Source organism: Antennarius striatus, chromosome 12 (genome assembly GCF_040054535.1).
Source record: "Antennarius striatus isolate MH-2024 chromosome 12, ASM4005453v1, whole genome shotgun sequence".
Classification (NCBI taxonomy): domain Eukaryota; kingdom Metazoa; phylum Chordata; class Actinopteri; order Lophiiformes; family Antennariidae; genus Antennarius; species Antennarius striatus.
Genome location: NC_090787.1, coordinates 11,236,905 through 11,254,675, shown reverse-complemented (window position 1 = coordinate 11,254,675; position 17,771 = coordinate 11,236,905). Strand labels below are relative to the sequence as shown.

At 37.2% G+C, this 17,771-nt stretch overlaps 1 protein-coding gene across 7 annotated transcripts in view; it reads right to left on the bottom strand.

Annotated features, from left to right (window-relative positions):
* Positions 1 to 14,615: 14,615 nt before the first annotated feature.
* Positions 14,616 to 17,771, bottom strand: part of epha3 (eph receptor A3) — a 91,989-nt gene continuing 88,833 nt past the window's right edge. For all 7 annotated transcript variants that reach the window (XM_068328604.1, XM_068328605.1, XM_068328601.1 and 4 more), the window contains one exon: positions 14,616 to 17,248. Coding sequence is in view for 5 of the 7 variants with exons in the window: in XM_068328601.1 (XP_068184702.1) it covers positions 17,143 to 17,248 (106 nt within the window). In the remaining 2 variants the exon portion in view is untranslated. The remainder of the gene's footprint in view (positions 17,249 to 17,771) is intronic.

Here is a 17,771-nt window from a genome sequence, read left to right as displayed (position 1 = left end):
TGTCAAGTTCGTAGCCAGGCGTTGTCATTGGTAAGTTATATGATGTACATTTATGAAAAAGTTATGTATATTTTATTCAGTTTTTACAGTGATTCTTTTCTCATTGTAATTGGTAATTGAAAAATTTTGATTTTCACCCTGATGTACTAATGTTTGCCTTGTTGTTTATTTAAATCGGTGACCATGCAACCACCAGGCACTGTTATGTGAGTTGAAAAAGTTTAAAATTATTACTTTTTTTTTTTTAAATGTTAATATTGCTCTGGATTGAAAAGGAGACAAAGAATACAATTCCTGAAATTTTCAGGTGTTCTTTCCCAAATATAATATAATATAATATAATATAATATAATATAATATAATATAATATAATATAATATTTAGAAGAAGCATATGCATATACTGTATTGAACTTCATAAATTTAAAGTCTATATTGCACTTATTAAAATCTGTAAATATAAATTGTAGATACTATATTTTGAAGACATCCTATCCTAATTCTGTCAGTTAGAAAATGTAGTTAGTTTAAAAGAAAAACATGTTTATCTTATTACATTTATCAACTTAATCAAAGATAAACACAAAGAAATTACACACCATTCAGAGGTCCTTGTTTGGTAGACAAATTAAAATTAAACTTGTATCAAAAATGACAAGATAAAAAGTCAAAAAGTAAGACAACTATCAATTGAACAAGATGCAAAAGCCCCATTGTTAATGCAGTATACCAAGACTGTAAAGAGTGATGAAAAACAAAAAAATGAAAATAGAAAATCAAAGTGATCTTTTATTTTTATTTTTACAGACAGAGCTGTCACAGAAACACTTCCTGTCTTCCCTCTATATTTTTCCTGAGTTGATTTAATTTGTACCTTTATGTTGATATCAAGCACCAAAGTGGACAATCTCTTTCTGCCATTATAACTGTGATAATTTCCTGCCAAGTTTCTGTAGGAGCTTTCCCAGAGGGTGTTCAACACACTCTCCTGCAACGATACACAGATGAACATGGGCTCACACCTCACAAAAACACAATATAAAAATACTGGCTGATTTTTCTCAACTTTCAGCCTTTTTACTTCTGTATTCAGGACAAAAAAAACAAATAAAATGCACACTGTAGAAATGCAGAATGATAATTGATTTCTATAAAAGTGAATAACATGTTCAAATAACATTTCAGAATTTATAGCTAAACTTTAAAGACACTTTTTTGTTCTGAATCAAGCATATGAAATTTTTGCATTAAGTTCCTTCCACAATATAATGCCAATGGAAAAAGAAGTTGGAGAGGAAAAACTCAACACTACATCACAATGCCAACACAAAATCAACAGTATCTGAAGCAGGTATAAAATGCTGGCCGCTTCAGACTGCTTATGATTTGTCAGGTCAGTATGTCATCTTGTTATTGATCATTACCTCCACAGTTCCCCTCTTCCTTCTTACTGTTTACATAATGTGATCGGACTGCTTTAAAAAAGTTGCGGCTGAGCCTCTGCAGCGTCTGCTTTTTCACTGAGAGTCAGCTGCCTCGTCTGGTGGTGTTGAGTAACCCTGAATCAGAGCTCTGTGGCCTGCCTTGGTGTAAACAGATGGTCTCGTCTCTGATGACTAGTTTCTGATCTCACCCAGATGGGGATTCATGTGATCAGATGAGATTTACAAGCCCAACAAAGGTGAGACCACAGAAACGACATGGAATATGTCGAGAGTAAACAAAGGCCCAAGTCCTATTTCCAGGAGACATTCTAGTGTCAAGTTATTAAGTAGGAATCCATGGTTCTGTACATGTGTTGTCTCACTTTATTTATCATCTATCTCGACGATCAAAATATCAAACTGCAAAAAAACATGACAACATGACACGTCTGTGTATATATATATATATATATATATATATATATATATATATATATATATATATATATATATATATATATATATATATATTACACACTCTCCTACAATGACACACACACACACACACACACACACACACACACACACACACACACACACACACACATAATATATAAACATATTTATATGTATGTGAAAATTAAATTTTAGAATCCTACAGAAAACAGAATATTTAAAAGTCCATGTACTTGTTTTTCTTTTTACTTTTACTATCTTTATTTAATAACAGCTGTGCTGTTTAAGAAAGGCCAAGGACGAAATTCAAGGATCTTACCTAACTTTAACAAAAAAATTATAAATTTAGCCTAACCAATAATCTATTTAAAGCTTTCTAAATTATTTGTTTTTTTTCACAGGAAATTAATCAAAAAGAGAAATACTTCAATAGATTTCCAAATTAGCATACTTCAATCCAAAAACCAATGTATGATTTTCAGAATAAGTAGCTGATGTTAACTGCATTCTCAGTCTTGAATGACTTAAGACTGGAGGAATTCATACCCTAACTTATTATGCTTTATTTTAAAGATCTAGTCAAAAAGTGTGCATGTAATATTGTATACTTTTACAGAGTGCCTGACCTGGGCTTAATAACAACCAAATGTCCTTGACATTTACTCACACTGTCCACATCCCTTCTGATTTCTAAAAGACTGAAACTTCCATCACATGATGTCAGTTTAAAAACGATGCCTATTCCCTGGATCAAATGAGGGAGGAAGAAGGACTTTCCACATGAGATGAAGCAATCATCTTTTATTCTAGAGCTTACAAGCACCATGGTATCTGAATTTTTTTAATACTTCAGTTTTTCAATGAAAATATCCCTGCCAATCTTTCACCCTTGCTTTTAAGAAAGGAGATGGGTGGAGAGGTGTTTGGATGGCTTGTATGCATTTTATTTGATCAGACTGGACCTTTACTAGAATCTCGACTCACTTTTTCCATCCAAAGAGGCTGAGGCGCTACCAGACCATCACATCATTACAAAGGTCTTGATAGCCTTACCTCAGTTATAAGGGAAAGTAGGCAGGGTGCCTAGTGTGAGAATGTGTGAGTCTGGTATCTATCTTTGTCTAATTAGCCTTTTCACCCCATTTCAGTTTGCAGAGGTGTGTTTCAAGCTGAAATATAAAATTTTGTTTAACATACTGTATATAACATTGGTTTGAATTCTGACTTTAAATATACATTCAAGAGGACAGATTAAGTATAAGCTAGTTTTGTGAACCTTGCATGCAGAAAAATTCTCATTTCAATCATCTAGTATGGAAAATGGAAACTAACTTCCAATTATTTTGAATTATAAAAATCTCACAAGGTAGATAAGACAATATATATATATATATATATATATATATATATATATATATATATATATATATATATATATATATATATATATATATATATATATATATATATATATATATATAGACAGAGACAGAGAATCTATTTTTTAGTTTACTTTCACTCATCACATGGTTGTTTTCTACCTTCACCTTAAGAATTAATACATTTTATTGTGATTTTCTGATGTTATAGTCATTGTCTGTGTGTTACTGAGGGCCATCTCATGACACCTACATAGCAGAGATGGTAAAAACACGTATAGTTGGATCACAGAGGGTATCTAATCTAAATATTTGTCATTTTGTAATCCTCAAGTATCCTAAGTAAAACCCTAACCTTAACCCAAATCAAAATGTGCCTCCTCAAACAAATCCAGTGGAGCTGCTCCAGTTGTAAACATCCAAATAACATTTATTTATTCTAATTCCATGTCTTTTTTTATTGCAGGAAGTTCCAAACCCTTTCTTCTGTTACATGTTTTAAAATGCCTCTACAGCACATCTTACAGTGTGCTGTGGCTTTAGTGCTTTCCATGCATACACACAAGTGTACATGTATTCAATAAAGCAAAAAGGCTTTTATCCCTAAATGTAGGGTTTGTTCATCCAGTAGTATGCTATAATGCTGTATTAACAACATAATGCCTCCATTAGTATGAAGTGTCATCTTACCAAATCAATAGCGACGTATCTGACAAGTCCCCATGAGTCTCTGTGTCCATCTATCTGTCCCATGCTAACTGTTCATGTCATTAGTGCATTACGACAGGCACTTCCCTGAACTGTTTGGATGGCTGTAACTGGAGAGGAAGTCAAAATCAGAGCATGAAAACTCAGTCTCCACGGCTTGGCTTGTTAATGTCATTCTCTCTCTTATGAGAATAATCGGAAGGGGAGCAATTTTATCATTTCTCATTGCAGCAATCAGCTTTATCCTGTTTCTGAAGGCCCCCGTCGGGACAGCAAAAGTCTGCTTACATAGGTGAGCATTTTAAATGATAAGAGTCCAGGAGAAATGTCTCATGTACATTAACTGAGCTTTGGCATTCCACTCCTCAGCACACACGCATACAATAAAGTCCCAGTGAAAAGAGGACTGAGATCTGACCAACGATCTAACTAAGTTTGACAGTCAACAGCCCTATTAAAGCAGGCCCCACTGCAACCAAACACAGCGGTAATTGTAAATGTCAGGCAGAATTAAAACAGAGACAAATAGGTTCAATTCCCATATATGAGCAGAAGTGGGGAGAAACCGAGCAGCATCACCTAAAGACACAGTCTTACATTAGTCCTGAACCAGCTTCACAGCATATTTGCTGTATAATTTTAATTTTAAAGGAAATATGACCCAAGCAGAAAAGCACCAAACTATGTTATACTGTATTTGTGGATTACACACAAACCATGTAATATTCATGGCTTTCCAACGCAATATATTTATTATGCCATTATACTCGTATCTGTATTTCCACATTCTCTCCTTCAGTGTGACAACTCTATCACGATGAAAAGACTAACCCATCACTGGACTCTTCTTCTAGATTTCTGCTGGACTAGTGTTGTATGACTGACTGACTGGATGACTGGCTGGCTGACAGGGGGATTGTGGTAAAATTTGAACTGGCTTACTTTGGGGAAAGGCCGGAAAGAACTTGTCATGTCTCCAGCACTGAAATGGAAACACAAGAGGAAAGAGGAATAAGGACAAGAGAGAAAAAAGGGAGAGACGGTGAATGTGAGAGGGATAGGAATCTTGCTTTATGCACTATGTGGGAGCATTCATGCATGCATACTGTTTGGTCTCAGCAGGATGTCTTCTGGTGTCATTTGTTGTTTTCACTGTGGTATTTCCCAGTTGCCCAGTGCTCTGTATACATTTGTGTAAGCACACATCGGTGTTGAGTTCGTGGGTTAGGTCATGGTTCCTGGCCTGAGTCCTTGTAGACCCGGAATGGATTAACTTATGATTGTTCTGGGAAGAACTACCCACACAGCAGCTCCATCTGCAACGTTGACACAACAAGCTTTTTCTGCATAGTTTATTACGCTCTGCCCTGACCCTACTTTGTCTTTGCATTTTTAGAGAAAGAAAAAAATTCATAAAATACTTGAAAACGAAAGGAACTAACTGTGGACTCAAGTTATATTGCATTTTTTTATAAACACAATATTTGCGAAAGATGCAGTCACAAAAACAAAATGTAGAGCTTACTGGAAACAGGAATAGAACCAGTGCTGGAGAACATATACTCATCATTATATATAAAATGATTATAATCAGTTAAGCAGTTTCATTGATGCTTTCACACGACAGTACCACTTTTTATTTTCAAATTTGAGCTGCAGCCGATGCAGACATCAAAGATATGTGAGAGATTTGGAAATTTGTCATATTTCATGCAGCTCCCTGTGGAACGACAAATGTCTTCATACAACTTTTTGGATCTCCAAAAAATCAGGATTGTCTTTAATTTTCAAGGTGCAGTTAACACTTAAAATTCCCTTTCAGCCATGTTTACATTATATGATTTGATCTCAGCATCACTTCTTCTGCTTTTTTTGTTTTGTTTATGCTTTTGTTTTTACAAAGTGACTCATTTAATTATTATAGTTATTAATTATTTTAATGTAAAGCTTGCCTTAGTATCATTTTTCCTCAGAAGTACATGTTATAAAGGGATTCACAATTTTTTTTTATTGACATACTTAGGTAGAACAAGATGTTAGACAAGATAGGGAATACTGTGATTAATTCTCACAGTAACACAAAAGGGGAGCTCTGGAGAGATCACAGTTTCCAGACACAAAGAAAACAACTTGACAGAATTCAGTGGGATTTTTTATTTTATTTTTGTTTTTCTGTTATTTCAAGCAGGCTGATACAAATGTTGTATGAAAACCTTAATGTCATTTTTCAGAGAAATATGAATAAATAAACCCTTAATCATTGGTCACATCACAATAATTAACACTTAAAAACATAGACGAATAAAGAGTAACAGGTTTAAGCTTCATCAATCTAACTAAATCCTTAAAACTAAAAATAAAGGTGAAACCATGAAGCTATCAGATGTTCTGAAAAAAGAAAAAAAAAGTTTGACAACAAAAATAACTATAATAATTAATCCGGGTGTAAAATTCTCATTCATGCAATCAAACATACTGTATATACGTTAACAAAAGCTCAGTGAGTGCAATGACAAAAACAAATGACTTTCAGGGCCATTTGATTACATGAATGAGAAGTTGCCATTTGCTGAATGTGACATATTTTTAGAACTCAGTCAAAAGTGGCATGATGACCTTGTAATTCATAGGGGTCCTACTGAGCGTGGGGCATGGAAAGTGTTCAAAACACCAGTAGTCAAAGAGGGGCCTCAGCAGAAATGTATTTCTCTGTCCCTGGCCCCAGACCCCAATCATAAAACTCACAGACACAGAAGAAACCGTAAATCACCTTGTCCCACTCTGAGTTTGATCCTGCTGATCTATGGCTTTACTATGTGAATGGGAAGATGGGGCATTGAAGAGGATGCAAGATGGACAAAGCAAGACAGACATTCAGCATAAATCACCCATCAATTCATGTACATATTTGGTAGAACACTAGAAACATTTAGATACTAAACTCAACAAAATCCTTACCACTGAACTCATGATGATGTTGACACAATATAAGTGTTCTTAGTAATGTGAGTTTAACAGTTATATTTTTTTATCAGAAAACGTGTTTCTGAGGCTGACATGTCATAATAATCCTCTCTTGTGATGATGAACAAGTGGAAGTCTTGTTTGTTTAAATTTACATAATCAAACCGTTTGAGTATGTTAAATTTTGTTAGTATGTTATTAAAGATATTAATATATTTTCTGCACAGACTCATTGCAGCTTCATTTCAACCCTGCCTCCTGGAAATGTAGTATAAATGGAGCTGATTTGCAACAGCAAATATGCTTAAAAGGGAAACATAATAACTCATTGGATTAAGTTCAGGGACAGCATTTATATCATTAACTGAAACATTACACTCATGGTTTGCATTGCAATCACAGTGTGGTGGTTGAAGTGGATGGCAGCCATACATTGTGCAGGACTCTAACACCAGAAAACAAGTCCAGACGTCAGCCTGTGGTTAAGTACGGACAACAAAACCACCCTGGTCAAGGTTAAGTAAATGATTAGTATAGATATTCTGAAACACAAATTAAATACTGTATGTCACTTAATTTTTTACCGATATGCTCTGTCAGCATCGTCAACATTGTTAGAACTTGTCGTGTGTATGTCATTGTGTGTCACATTTGGATGTGACGTGATTAAAATACAATCATATTGCACAATTGCACACACAAGGCTCATGCACAATTGTTTGAAATTCATTCATATGAATGATGCAGAGTGTGGCTGCAGTGGAAACCTGGCTCATACTGTATGTAGCATTGTGATCTCATCATGTAATCATCCTGCCAACTGAAATAGAAAGACACAGAGAGAAAGATTTTGATTTTTTTCTTATTTTGAATATCACGTTTATTCATAAAAGTCAAATTATAAAATAGTCATGATGTCACAAATTCAAAAAAAAGATTCACGTAAAGAGGATTTCAATAATACTGTGCATTTCCTTGACAAAGAAACATCTAGCCTTTTAACATTTATGAATCTAAAAGGTTTTTTTTTTAAAAGCAGACAAAAAAGATGATCCATTCTCCACAATCATCTCTTCTACAATCATGTCTTTTATTTTTTCTTTAGTTTTTTTCAATCTGTAACACTCTTTGTAAAAAGAGAGAAACAGAGGGAGAGAGAGAGAGAGAAGAGAGAGAGAGAGAGAGAGAGAGAGAGAGAGAGAGAGAGAGAGCGAGAGAGAGAGAGAGAGAGAGAGAGAGAGAGAGAGTCAGAATGGTAATAAACAGGTAATGTCAATACAGTGTATTTTAGATAATGCCATTAAAGCAGGGCGGACTAGTAGATCAGGGGAGCATAAATAAGAAACACCTAGAAAGAGCTGAAAAATGACAGCGGGTGGCGGAGAGGTGAAAAGCAAGGAAAATGCACTGAGTAGAAACTATAGAACTGATACTGTACTGATACTATAGAAACTGAGGGGAAAAAAAGAAGATGAAAGAAAAAAACTGGAAAAAAAACTAAGGATGGAGTGTCAGAGATGATGGAGATAGAGAGAAAGACAGAGAGATAACAGAGTGCTGACATCAGAGGGCCAGCAGTCTCTCCACATCAGTCAGCTTTCATGGAAAATCAATTCTCCTCGGTATGGACAATGGTGTCAACAGCAGGCATGACCGGTGGCTCTGTCGCCTTGCGTCAACCATTAACATTAACAGACAGAGTGGTAATAGCTCTCTTCAGGTCTCGTTACAGTCACTTTGATCTTCATATGGGGTTCTGGGCTGTGTTCCAAATAAGGGGGGGGGGGGGGTTCAAAAATTTTCTAGAGGTCATATTGTCTAAGTAATCTCAATGGGATCAAATTTGCTAAATGCAACCCCCATCAGCAGGGATGAATATACTATATATACAGGTATAATGTCCGCATACGTAGTTTATACAATAGTTTTGTTCTGACTTAGTCAGGGCGTATCCCGCCTCTCGTCCGAAATCAACTTGGATTCGAATAAGCAGCTGAAAAGGAGATTAGTAACTTATTGTCTTATCTTCAAGAAAAAGGATGAATTTATGAATGAATAAATGAACAAACAATTGAATGAAGTAATGAAGAAATGACTGAATGGCCATGCTGATTTTGCAAATAAAATACTTCTACTGTTACATGTAGGCTGGTGTCTATGCTATGTTTTCAACATCTTGATTGTCATTGACCCTCAATGTTTGGATTTGGTGATTCATTTAAACAGTCCTCATGGGCAACTCTGTAAGGCTGTAATAACACATTAACTCTATTAGACATTGTACTCCCTTTATTTCGATTCATTTTCTATTAATCTAATGTTGCTATTCATTAATTTATTTATTCATTTATGAAGCAGTTACACAATTCTGAGGAATTGTAATGTTATTTTGCTCATCCAGAACACAACAGCGGTTTTAAATGGGATAAAGCTTGATGAAAATAAACCTGCACCCTCTACTTAGAAAGACAAATAAGCTGTAGTCATCTCCCAATCATACCACCACCAGTGAGGCAGCTGTGATGATAGCTTCACTTTCCTTTGTGATGACACCATTTGTTATGATGACAGAAGCGGCCAGAGGACTGCAGTCCTGGGACCTGTGTGTGTGCTGTAATGATAACACTGTATGTTACTTCGGTAATAAAATGATTGAGGAGTCAGAGTGTGCTCAGGTTCCATAGAGATTACAGATATTAAAAAAAGCCAACAGTCAACATCCATCTATGAGTGCAAGTGTGTGGTATAGCCAATATGTTGACAGCTTTGTGCTCCCTGCATTGCACATGTATACATACAGTATACTGTCGTCTTTGTGGCAGCAGGGCCTTGTGTTGTGTTTATTAAAATGACAGGAGAGGAAAAGCATTATTTCAACGATCTACTGCTGCAGACAGAAAAACATGTTTTGCCACAAACATAATCAACGCAACATGCTGGTCTTTCATCACGAACCTTGAACCCAGGAAGTGAGCTTAGGAGGATGACATTCTCACATCAGGCCCCACGGGTGGTTGAACAGAGCAGTATGAGTTGGCAACATGGCATCAGGCTCTGCAAAGCAGCTGCACACAGCTGGAAGCCACTTTCCTTCTTTCTTTTTTTCTTTCTTTTTTTTTTATACAAGGAATTGAGTAGGAGGAGAGGCAGGAGTTAGAGGGATGTGGCCACAGAAAACATTTCAAAGGGGAGAAGATGTTGTGATGATGGAATACTGTACTGCTCTTTCTCAAAAAGGAAAAAAATTGTGGGTTTCCATTAACTTTGTTTAAGTGAATAAACATGTTTTAATAAATAAGAGACAGGAGACAATATGAAATGACACTCAAGGCGTGGAAAGATTTGGAGAAATTATTTTGTGGAATCTGATTATACAGTACTTTCTGTATCAATCACTTTGTGCATCAATTTAAAATAATGCACATCAGACCAAAATCAGAATTGACAAATTGTTAAAAATGTATTTCCTCATTTCACCTGGAGGATATTTTTATTTGTTATTTAAACAAGTATGGTCTTAAAGTAATGGTTTGGCCCATGAAAAAAAGGCAACAAATACATTTCAAGTTAACTGTCACTGATAGAGCTGTAGTTTGGATGATTGAATAATACCCCTGCTCAAAATAGGAAATAGATTTTACACATCATGGCTTTGTTTTCTCATTACCATTACTCTATAAATGGAACCATGCTTTCTGTATCAGTAGCAGCTAGGGGAGCTATTTCATCAGAACGTTGCCAAGCAAGATGATGAATTGTGCTGTTCATCTTTTCCCATGTTCTTATGCTGTTGCATGAAAAGTTTTTATCTCCTTGGCAGCACTCCTGCCTTATGTCCTCCTCCATGTGGCTTCATCTTATCCAAACCATGCCTAACTACAACTCATCCACCCTCACCTTCACTTAGTCTCAGCCATCACCCTCGTGGTTTCAATGAAAAGGTGATGCAATTGGTAGCATTATGAAAAATACCATGTTCATCGTCTCCTGTATAGGGAAGAGAAGAGTCCTCTTTTCTCTCTGTGCACATCTGCATTGGAACATCTGGATAGTTTCAGCTTTTCAACATTGAGCAGAGCGACAATCACTCTTTCCTGTCTGACACACCTCTTCTCCTTCCAGTCAAAAAAAAGAAAAAAAACCCAAAAAACCAAAATGCATTTCTTCCACATTACAATTACTGAACAAATCAAGTTTAGCGATGGATGACCTAAAACTAAATCCGTTTCTAGGAGTGGACAGGAAAGCAGAGTAAAGGTCGGACATGGGTCAACAGAATTAGAAATAGAGGCCAAGGTGGTCAAGTTCAAAACTGGTTCTTAGTGGATGAATTAAGGGACAAAGGGTTTTAGATCCAACAAACAGATCAAATTTAAAATAACGATAAAGAATTCACTGAACTTTAAGAAAGTTTCTTGAAAATGTTTCACCTCTCATAAAAGAGACTTTGTCAGTTCTGAAGGTGGCTGGTTTTATCCCAGTTTATTAACCCTGTGGGGTGTGGTCAGTGCTTTTCACATTTCAACAACCATAGTTGAAACCCGTCTGGCTCCTCAATGATGGTTGATGGGGGTGCCAGGGGCTGTCAAAAGGGGGATCGTTGAAATGCGAGTTTCACAGAGCCTTTGTATACTAGTGAGGGTCATTGGCTTAAGACGCATCACCTGGGTTAATCTGCTGAGACAATCTTTTTGGGAGTTTCGAAAGGACCTGATTGTAAATGGGCGAAAGGTGATGTTGCAGACCACACCCCCTGTTCAGAGATGGCTTCTCCACTTTGACATGGATGGCTTCTTTCATTCCTCTCTCAATGCATGTGTCTTCCCTGTCCAAGATCTGAAAATCGGTATCCTGAAATGAGTGTCCCTCTTCCTTGAGGTGAAGGAAGACTGCTGAGTCCTGACCTGATGAGTTGGCTCTTCTGTGTTGGGCCATGCACCTGTGTAATAGTTGTTTGGCTTCCCCTATGTAGACATCTGAGCATTCTTTGCTGTATTTGACTGCATACACCAGATTGCTCTTCTGACTGTGTGGTGTGGGGTCTTTTGGGTGGATCAGTCTTTGTCTGAGGGTGTTTCCCGGCTTAAAATACACAGCAACCTTGTGTTTTTTGAAGATCCTTCTCAGTTTTTCAGACACACCAGACACATATGGGATCACTATACCGCTACACTTTCTCTCTCTTCCGTCCTCACTGGGTTATTCTCCTTTCTGGATCTTGTGTGAGCCTTCACAAAGGTCCAGTCAGGATATCCACAAGTGTTCAGTGCCCTATTCAGGTGTCGGTGTCCTTTTGCCTAGTCTTGGGTACTGGTTCGTAGCTTATCGGCCCTGTAGCCCCACAGGGTTAGTAAGCTGGGACAAGACCAGCTACCTTCAGAACTAAAGAAGCCTCTTGGATGAGAGTTTTCAAGAAACTTTCTTAAAGTCCAGTGGATTGATTTAAACAGCTTTGGATAAACATGACCTGGATAACTGAGAACCTACACAGACAAAATCCATAAAATGATTGGGAGTGCACATTTGAGTATTTTTAGAATTCTGTGATTCTGTGATTCTGTGGGCCCTGCAATGAACTGAGGTTTCATCTGCTTGTAGCCAGCTGGGATAAGGTCCAGTAGACCTGTGACCCACAAGATGGACAAGTGGCTGTCGTGGCTTTACAAGAAAATGGATGGACGGATGAATTCTGTGGGGTATTGTCTCATGAAAGCAATCAGTAGAATTACAGTATTTCCGCACTATAAGGCGCACTTGGACTATAAGGCGCACCTTCAATGAATGGCCTATTTAAAAATATGACATATGCCAACACTGGGTCAGTGTTCTATTTTTAGGTTAGAGGGGTTTTATTCGATCAGAATTCAGCTACCCTGTGTTGCCAGGTTGAATGAAATCTGCCCAGGACCGTCAGAATCTAGAATGCAGGTCTCCCTGCACTGTGAGAGAACGGGAACATATAGTTAATAGACAGATGTGATAGCCAATCAGATCACAATTTGACAACACTAAGGGCTTCTCGCTGGCTTCACGTTCACCTGACATGTACATGTCCTGTGATTGGATACTCACTCTGAGAAGGCGGCGCTATGCAGACGCACATTTGAAGAGAAGCTCTAGTGAGAGGAGGGTCCGATCCCTGAAGGAGCTAACCTGTTCTTGCTAACCTGTTCTAGCTGACCTGAACTAGCTAACATCTTCTAGCTAACCTGAACTAGCTCACTTGAACTAGCTAACCTATTCTAGCAAATCTGTTCTAGCTCACCTGAACTAGCTAACGTGTTCTAGCTAACCTGTTCTAGGTAACGGAGTGTTCTTGAAGAATGAAAGGAGAATGGATTTTGGGTTTAAATAAGCCGTTTGAATAGCTGTTTCGGTAAGTACAAGCATTTCATTTATCTAAGTTTTCACATTTAATTTTCTTGGAATTTAATTTCATTTATACTAAATTAATTATAACTAAATGACAAATATACTAAAAGTGAAAAAAAAAAGCTTACTCTTCTGCAATGTGTGTAAATGATGTGTTGCACTTGCACAGCTGTATGATTGTAGTGGAAATACACAAAGAGGCTTGTGTCCCTGCTGGAAAATAGCCCGTTTTATACTTGATAGAGGTGATGCAACGTCTAGTATTGTGTAGTGTATGTCTGTATTTCGTTTCTCTAGCTGTGGTGTCATAAATGATGGTTATTTCAGTTGGTTTTGTTCTGTGACGTAGTTGTGTGACCTCTATAAAAAGTGTGGCCGCGGGAATCTTCTGTGCCAGTGAGTTGGGTAGGAGTTGCCGGTTTTTGTCCCATTTGAGAGAAGTTATAAACGTCCTGAACACTACATTGGTGGCAGCAGTGGGAGCCACTCACAATATTATGGGATATATTTATGAATGTTTGACTATGGAGAACATCACTGAAGGCCGAGGTGTAAAATGCACGGCCTGCCACTGAAATTGGAAATATTAAAAACTTTTAGGTGCGCCTTATAGTGCGGAAAATACTATCAACCTAACTAGATTGAACACATTAATTAGAAATAATCATTGATTTGAAAATGAATGAGTTGTATAGTTAACCAAAAGAACTGAACCTGATTTTCAGATAATTTTACACTAAGTCAATATATCAAAATTTGTTGAATATGTGTTGACTATTTTCATTTTTGTCTTGGCATAAGGTTAATCTGATTCATATTTTCTTAACAGCTTTAATGTAATTGGATTTTTGTTTACTTTTTTAAGTGGATTTTAGATGTTAGATGTTGGCTTTAAATGTTCTCAAATATTTGTTTTGTGTTCTTGTACTTACTCCTCAATTTGAATAAATGTTTTTTTTTCCTTCTTTTAATCATGACTGTATTTTCTTCATTGTAAAACACAACTCTTGGCTATGTTTGACCTTTCCGTGGACTCCCTCCCTGTTCATGTCTATTGGCCTGTGAACTCAGTGATTTCAAACATCTGTTCAATGTACTGTATATGTCATTCAGATGATTGCTGGCTTTTATCCTGAAGAAAGCACGTTGTGCCAAAACACCGATGTATGGAATGCAAAATTTGACACCCTCCCCAGAAAAAAAAAAAGAGTTAAGGATGTCAAACATCCACTGATCTTTTAAACATATGGATCTATACCTCTGATTTGTGTTAACATTAAATGATAAAATAAAAACATAGACACAGGTTTATCATCATCATCCATTTTTTGGAAAATATTTTGCGAATATTTATTATAAAAATATAAATGTTTCCACTACAAATCATTTTACATTAGTAGCCAAGGCCATCTACATTTGCACACATAAACTCTCACACAAACACACGAGTCAGTCTTGAGACAGAAAATGAGGGGTCTGGATATAGGGTGCATAACAGTATTGCTCTCTCAAATTTCCCAGTTTAAATGACAAAATCAAAATACAGATAGCACTGACACATAATTTACTGTATGCTACAAAAACAACAACATTGAGCTGTATAATGTTAACAAATAAATAATAATGCAATTATATTTGCCTTCTTTATTATATAAAAGAAAAAAAACAGAGCAGACAAATATAATTCAAAATAAGATAAAATATAATACAGATGATTTTTGTCCCTTTTTTCAATGAAAATGTTGCACACGTTTTATTTTTCCTTTATACATACAAACATTTGTACAAAGAAAGATGGCCATCTACATACAGTGGGATCTGGTGCCAGTTGCTATCATTGCGATGGTTTACATTATGTACATGTTAAATTGAACAAATAGCAGCAACAGCAGCATCCACAGGTAGAATAAGTATCAGACAACCAACTAACACACTGAACAAGGCTGGGTTTCCCAAAAGCACCGAAAGCAACCCCCCCCCCCACCAACTAGGTGAGTCGAAAACCAACCAAGCCAAAACCAAGGCAGTAACAATTCCATTCAAAGTGCTCAAATATTCTGTACTATAATAAGTGCTTGGAAGAGGCTTAAAGATAGCACCGTTGTGGTTAAATATTACCCATCCAACAACATAAAGTACCAGGGTGCCAGTTTGAAAATACTGGCAATATATTGCATTGAGGGATTTACTGGGTGACATCAAAACCAGAGACTAATATCTTTAAGTCTGTACTTTATAGTACAAAGCTCAAAGGTGCCTTCAGGAAATCCCACCCCGGACAAAATGTACTCAGATACTATCTCGAAAAGTAATCATTTTATTGGAAGTGTTGCATCTTTTTCAGGATAGGTTCACTCCCTGTTAATTTTAAGGGATAGATTGAAAACCAGCTGCCCCCATGAGACCTGCACCTCAGTAAAAGTCCACTTAAAAAACAACAACAACAACATATTAAAACAGATCATTTTACAGGGGGCACATTATTTTTTCCATTAAACATACCAGGATTTACTTTTTGTTATTTTTATGCAAGAACAAAGTATGCTGTTGTTAATAAGTCATGGATTCAGACCAAACCAAACTGAATAAAATACACTCAGATCAGGAGTGTGGACCTGAACCTTCGGGGGTATGCAGAGAACAAATCCCTTTAAAAAATATGGAATACCTGATGTTGTGTGGGGTTGATGTTGCTTAATTGTCTTACTAAAAGGGAAACCTCCCTTTTTGTACCACGGCGTGACTGACTGAATTAGAGACCCTAAAGACACCACTAAGATCCCTATTCTCATCCATCGGTTCCTCCCTTCCAGTTTGCCTTTTCTTGCTACTATCTCTCTGAATCTGCAGTCTCAATGCCTTGCTCTGCTAGATTCTCTGTTTCCATTTCCAGTCATTATAAACAGTAAAATGAATGGCTTGTACAACCTGAGAATTTACACAAAGGGCATTGGATGGAAGAAACAGGACAATAACTGTACAATAGCTGTTCATGAGCATTGAGAACATAGACAACACTATCAAGAAAAGTCTGTGTGTGAAGTGTCTTATGATCCCTTTACCTTCAAAGCACAGTGCCCCATACATTGTATGTGTGACAGGTCATGGCTTCCATAGAATGAAACTATTAAACTGATTATCATAATTATTGCTTTTATGTGTCAACTGAAAAGCAAATGCTAAATGTTAGAGCAAAAGAGTAAAATGGCTTGGTTATCGTCAATATGTGTCCGTAACATGTTCTCTCAAGGATAGAGAAAGAAGATGTAGGTAGTTGTAAAGAAATTTCTGACATCAGACCTCATTATTCCAGGAAGGGTCCACATCCTGCTGTCTTTCATGCTCTTCTACACAAGGAGTTTCAGCAGTTTTACCACTTCGTTCCAGAGGCTGTATGTCAGGTATGGAGGGAGGAGACTGAGCAGGACTCTCTCCTCGCAACTGTAAAGGGATTGCTATGCAATCCGGCATAGCCAATACTGGAGATCTCTGACTACACACTGGTTCAGTCTTTTTCTTGAAATGTGCAGTTTCAGTTTGATTCTGTGGCCAGGTCTCAACGACCCCGATCTCTGCTCTCTCTACCCTCTTATTTTTGTATAAGGCATCTCAAGTTGGGCACAAATGGATAGAGGGCCGAAGAGTAAGCCAGTTAATTAGCTGGCAGGTCTTAGCTCTTCCTGCGTCTCCATTAAAAGAAGAAACAATGGAAGCCCTCATTTAAATCATATAATTTCTTCTTCCATTTCCACTTTACATATGAAGTCACTGTGTTAGACTGTGTTAGCATCCATATCAGCAGAGGTGTCTCTGGTGATTTTATTCGTTGGGTTCCTTTTTTTAAACAGGTACCGGGCCATTCTTGGTGTGTGAGTCTAGAGCTTTGAGGCTACTCACAATCTTCTTCTGTGGTCCTACGTTAGTCACTCCAACCTTTTTCAGATCTCTGGTTTGTGAGAGAGAGGAAATAGAGGAGAAGGGAGGAAGGGGGTGGAAGATACGATACAATCAGAGGAAGAGATGTGATGGAGGGAAGGGTGGGGAAGAAAAATATCTTTGTTAGTGTTGGAGGATCTGACACTCCTGAGACATTCAATGACATGCTCCCAGTGATATTCCCTTCACTTCCCCCATGCATCTGTCATTCACAAAGGACTGCACATCCCAGGAGGACATGGATGCCATCTCTGGAGGTGGTCTATGGAGGAGGGTTATTGTCTCTGCTCTCCATCACTAACAAACAGTAAGATGGGCCTATGGGGCTACACTGACAGCTGCTGTTATGATCCTGTCAATGGTGGAAACAGAGACATGCAAGGGCCACAGTGTCATAAAATACCTAGTTTCCTGCATTGCACTGAACTGGATTTCTTTGACAGGGTAGATAAGAGTGTGGAGAGGAGCAGCACTGGTACATGTTCAGGATGCCACAAAAAATCTTGTTAAGATCCTTAGATGCTAGATACATG